Source organism: Dioscorea cayenensis, chromosome 15 (genome assembly GCF_009730915.1).
Source record: "Dioscorea cayenensis subsp. rotundata cultivar TDr96_F1 chromosome 15, TDr96_F1_v2_PseudoChromosome.rev07_lg8_w22 25.fasta, whole genome shotgun sequence".
Taxonomy (NCBI): domain Eukaryota; kingdom Viridiplantae; phylum Streptophyta; class Magnoliopsida; order Dioscoreales; family Dioscoreaceae; genus Dioscorea; species Dioscorea cayenensis.
Window position 1 is genome coordinate 18,772,951 of NC_052485.1, and position 6,155 is coordinate 18,779,105.

General features: G+C 33.0%; 1 protein-coding gene across 1 annotated transcript; it reads right to left on the bottom strand.

Moving 5' to 3' along the window:
* Positions 1 to 3,511: 3,511 nt before the first annotated feature.
* Positions 3,512 to 5,295, bottom strand: LOC120277758 (lachrymatory-factor synthase-like). The gene is made up of 2 exons (XM_039284602.1): positions 4,977 to 5,295; positions 3,512 to 3,528 (listed from the first exon to the last, which is right to left on the bottom strand). The coding sequence occupies exons 1-2, from the start codon at positions 5,293 to 5,295 to the stop codon at positions 3,512 to 3,514; spliced, it is 336 nt and encodes a 111-aa protein (XP_039140536.1).
* Between the last annotated feature and the right edge of the window lie 860 nt (positions 5,296 to 6,155).

The window sequence follows — 6,155 nt, forward strand, 5'->3', positions numbered from 1 at the left end:
AATAGTCAGAAAATCATAAAACCTAAGAACAATGACCATGGAAATTATTTCCTAAACATGGTCCTCATGATCTCACCTTTTAAAGCATGTAGTGACAGAATAGACGTATCTCAATATTTCTAATTAAATTAAATAAAATTCTAAATACATTGGTGAATTGAGTCATAAGCCATACTCTTGGCAGCATCTAGAAATAGGATGAACTCCATCAAGGGCTTGTAACTCATCCTGAGTAGAACAAAATTAAACAACAAGTGTTCATCAATGGAAGACCTACCAACCAGATAATAATAATTAAACAAGTTAGATTATGATGCAAGCATGCTCAATGGTTTACAATGATCATACTGTCAATTGCATGTTCTAGTGAGCAAATATGGAACAACACACTATAAAATCAGATTAGCATTAAAACATTTGTGAGTATGATTATACTGTCAGTGAATAAATAAACCACTACCTCAAGTAAATATCTATAAACCCCACTAAAACACCAATATTGACACAAATATGCCTTTGTGATGTAAGGAAAAATGGAAGTTTTGTATCATTTTTTTTTAATAATATTAATATCAATGTTGTTGAAGGGTTGATGACATAAATATAATTTTTTAAGAGGATATATATGAATAATATTATTTTTTTATTAAAACATAATATTTTTTTATAAAATTATGAGAGTATATGATCAAAGATGAGGAGAAAAACAGTGAACCTCGAGGATGTTGCTCACCGGCGGTGGTGGCCGGAAAGAGAGTGTCCCAAATCTCGAAGAAGACGGAGATGATGGCACGGTGGTGATGGCGACAATTGAGAGAGAGAAAGCAATGCAAGAGCTCTTCGAGATTGCAGGGCTCGTACAGCTCCTTCTTCACACCATCATCTCCGCAATGGGTCACCAGAAATCGGAGCATGGGTCATCGGATCTCTTCACCATCGCAAAGCTCTCCTTGAACATCAATTTCTCCACCCCCTTCCTGAGATTAATGGCGTCTGATGAGCCTGTGAAGGAGAAGGAATTAGGGTTTCGGTCTCATCATCGTCATCGTCTTCATCGTCTCAATAGTTAAGGGTGAGAGAAGAGGTTTGGTCAAAGAGATCGGGGAGAACCAACCACTACCGCCAGAGGAGGAGCTGGGTCGGGGATTAGGTTTAGGGTTTCGGCGAGGAGGAGGAGGGGGAATCGTGGCATTAAGGGTTCTGATATATATCTCCTCTCCTTGGGGTTTCCGCTCGAGCAATTGAAGAATGGCTACGATTAGGGCGATGTCTCCTCAGTGTCGCCGCTCGAGCAAATGAAGAAGCCCAGAGAACATCCTGAATAAAATCCAAACCTTTTCATGCGGTTATCTTAAACCGGCTTTAAAACTGGGATATTTTTTTTTATTTCACTTATGGAGCCGGCTTTTAAAAACACCTCTATCAATGTGCCTCTAAAAGTAAAAATCGGTGTAGTGACAATACATCATCCTCGAATCACTTCTCTCTAACCAAATAAATCCCCAAATAAAATCCCTATGTCCAAATAAATAAATAAATAATAAACAAATCAAAATAATGCACAGAACGTGCATCCAGGTACTAGAAACCACCACCGATGTCAATCCGATGTTGTCAATCCAATGTTGTTATCCCCAAGCCAGCCTAACAACAATACTCATCTCTTTAAATTCACTGTTCACCCAACACCCATTCCCTCCAACTCCAAACATATACATTAACTCAATAAATAAATCCCCCAAGAAGAAACCCCATGGCCAAATAAAATAAATAAAAAGTCTCAAAGAAGACCTACTAACCATGGAAACTCAAAGACTTTGATCACCTCCACCTAGGAACTTATTGATCATCACCAACACTCACGCAAGGCTCCAACCTTGCCAACCCTTCCCTGATCATCATCCAGTCTCCACCACGGTGGAACTTCAAAAATCCAAGAGCTTGTAAATTACTCTATGCCTGCCTTTTTTTTAGAGGATCGGGATTTGGGGGTGGTAAACCGACAGTGTAGATTAAGTCATGAAATTAAGATTATCATTTCATTAACAATCCAAAGAATAGAATGATATTTTATTCTTCCCATTGAGCATTAATTAAGAATGACAGAAGAAGCATTGTATTGTTTGAGTATAAAAACATAAGGCAAACAATAAACATATAAAAGCACTCATCCCCAACCTAGTAAACAGAACCACTCTCATCTCCCTTCCCATGCTTTACTTAGAATAAAAGTTACATAATCCTTGATCCTTCCATGTCATGTAAAACCTTTTTTGCAAACAAAAACACATACACACCCAAAAACCCCAAAATTAACTCCTTTCCATTTCCCTTCTCCCCCACCTGTCCTCTCATGTCCTCTCCTCTCTTTTATATCTACTAATTCATTAATTAACTGATCACATTGAGATGAATAATCAATAATACAACAAAAAAAAATCAATTGTTAATAATCAATTCAAAAGAAAATCAATTGTTTGTTTTCAATTAATACAAACAATTAGGCATTGATTTAAAAGTTCCACAACACCCATTCAAAAGTTACTCATTTCACAAAACACCCCAAATTCTGAAATAGCATAGTTCCACAAACTGGAACCAATATAAAGCTAAATAATAGAACATACAGAGAGGATAAAAGAATTATTACACTGTCAAGACAAGAAATTAATGTATAGATTGAATGATACATCAAACCTGTTGGGATTAAGACATTAATATGATGAGTGGGGAGGAATTCACTATGAGCAGTGAATAATGTGAAAACCCATATGATTAAAATTAAAAACTTACTACCTAACAGCTTGAGCAATAGTACAGTAAAATAAATTACACACAGAAGAAATAACTTAAGGACTAAAAATGTACTCTTAAAGAGCTTTTAACCTTAAGTTTGGGTTGCATTCATGTTAAAGTCCATATTAATATAAGTTTGGATTATAAACAGTTGCATATGAATTATGAGACATATATATATATATATATATATATATATATATATATATATATATATAAAATTGGAGATTCGACTCTTAGTCAAGGAAACCAAATGATTAATACTAATAATCACTTAGAAATTAAATCACAAACTGCTAATGCATTGTTGATAATTTGACTGGTATTTGTAATTTGAATAAAAATATGAAGAATATATATACAACATTCATAATTGATAAAGCAAGATGAATATCATTACAAGCCTCTTTTACATATAAATTTTCCAGCATATGCTCCCAAATCAACATATTTTTGTTCTGCTCTTAGAATATACAAGGGGAAAAAGAAATCAGTGAAATTTTCAAAAATATGCAGCCAATCAACATATTCTCTTTCAATAATCCTTATAAGTCAACAACTATTCATTATTGATGCACATGCCAAAAAACTTTAATGATATCCAACTTTTCCTGGTTCACTGCATTAAAAATAGCACAACAATGAAGTTACAGTAGAAATAAATTTCTGCATCAAAGAAAACTGACAGAACTAAAAGCAAATTAAAAATAAATTCCTATGCTACTAGGAAACCTGTTGGAAAAACCAGAGAAATGTAACAAGGAGAATACTTACATACCTTCTTCTCCATGACACTTCTTTCAAAGTTCATGCTTATTTTTTTAATGGATCTCAAAAAATTGGGAGTCCAATAGTCAAAGAAAAATTCCAAAATGTTAACTAAAACATGAAATTCCAATAAAAGAATAAGTTTCACTCCTATTTTTGGTTCCTCCCATGTGTAAGCGCTCAGTCCTTCCTACTTCATTTTCCTTCAACTCCGATCAAGTAATGCAAACACAACTTATTAGGCAATGAGGTAGCTTTCACACATCCCCTCAAGTAGCCTTTTCTCTCAGGAAAATTAACAACTACACATTGATGCTGCATACTATTGAATTACTCAAGAGTAGCTTTCACACATAAAACAAAGTAGCTCTTTCTGCCTATAGAACAATAGCTTTCATACATCCCCTGAGGTGGCCCTTTCTCTCTTTTATCATCAAAGACACACTTGTAATGCATAGTATCCAATTATAAGAGCGGCTTTCACACAATAAGGTTGGTAACTCTTTCCGCCCTTAGAACAGTAGCTTTTACACATCCCTTGAGGTAACCCTCACTCTACGTAAATCATCAATCACACATTCCTCAAGCATAGTGTCTATTTACCTTAGAGCGGCTTTCACACTATATGGGTGGTAGCTCATTCCTCCCTTTAAACACTAGCTTTCACACACATGGTCAAACTAAGTCTCTATTCACAACAACTTTCTCTAAGCATCTAGATCGCTATATAGTAAAGACTACATGCTCTAAAAATGTTCGAAGGAACCAAAAATAAAGTAAAACTAATGATAAACTCAAGAAAGAAATTAAAATTGACAAATGTCATTTTCCTAGACTAAGAGACTCTCAATCAATGCTAGCATAGGCCCTCAAAAGCACATTCACCTACATATAATCAAGGTAATTATTTAAGTAATTAATTTATTATTGTGAAAAATAAAGATTTAAAAAATAATAAGAAGAAGAAAATTACTATGTTAGTGATTATAGAGGCAAAATTTATCAAGGAAATAGCATCAGAAAATTCACCTAAATTAACTCCATTAATATCCTTAGTAAGAATAAATTATGGAGATTGATCAGTTTCAAAATAAACATATGTTTATCAAGCAAAGTTTAACTGGTCATTAATAAAATAAATTTTAACATTACTTATCTATTACAAAATTGAGGACAAGTGAACATTAGTATACCAAAGCATGCAGTTCGAATGGTGAAAATTTTAATTTTATTATCTTATTAAAAATTTATCCATATACAACAAAATTTATGGAAAATACTAAATAGCCATGTGAATATAATTATAGAGGGAGCATATTTTGGGAAATAATTAAACCGTACATAACTTAATTTTATAGTATATTAGTAGTAAAAAAATTTAAATGAATTTTGAAATAGAAAAAAAAAAAGACCCTTTTCACTGAATCCAACCACTGGATCAACCTCAAAACACCATTCCAAGTTGCATCCATCTTCATTCCCATCATCATGACCACCACCACCACCCACCATCTTCAACTTTGCCATGTATCTTATGAAACCCATATTGTTCTTTGTGATTTCATAGCTAAGACTTTGACCAATGGGGTCTAGAGATAAAAGTCTCTCCTTTACCCAAGGGTTGGAACGTGCTTCTCTAGCGACATTATCAGTGGGTGGAACATCAGAGCAATATCTGACACATCCTGGTTTGCCTGGAACTCCTTCCACAAGCCTGCATATGGATATCATTGGGTGCAATTTGTCCAAGCTTAGGAAGTCTCCGACCAGTGACTAGACTTGGTTTCTGGTTGTTCTCCGAACCTTGGCTATCATACTGCCTTGCCATGTCTTCTTCTTCTTCTCCATCTTAATTTGATAGTGCATGAGAGAAGCAAAGATAATTAACTCTTCAATCACTATATATATATATATATATATGAGGATGCCAACTTTTGATTCACAAAGAATTAAACAAGAATCCAAATCAACCTCTTCAATAGAATCATACTCATAATAAAACATAGTTTTTCTTAAATAGATTGAATGAAATCATCATAATAAACAAAACAATTACTGAGAAACCAAAAATTAACTAATCACTCATGTAATAAAATTGTTGGTAATTTAGTATTTTATTTTCTACTCTACTCGAAGATCAAGAGCTTGAATCCTATTTGTGACTTATTCATAACTTAAAAAAAATCAAAAAATAAAACTATACTTACAAAGAAACTATTATAAGAAAAACTTAATCATCATAATTAACAATATTATTAAAAACAAAGTATATAGTGAATAGTTAAATAAAATCATAGTAATAAAAATATAAAAGTACCGGTTTTTGAGAAGAAAACAGAAATGTTGAAGAGGATTTGATTGATGATCAGCAAATATGATATTGGTATGTCATCATCACTTGCCCTTTTTATGATATTCTTTAAAATATTTTAAATTTCCTAAAAAAATAAAATTTGGCAGGAAAATCATATAATCAAATTTTAAAAATAGAAATCAATGACATGGAAATGTGAGCTAACATAAATGTGCGTTTTTTTTTGTCATTTCCTTGATTTTTTTTTTAAAATTAAATTTAGAAGTAGCCATATCAA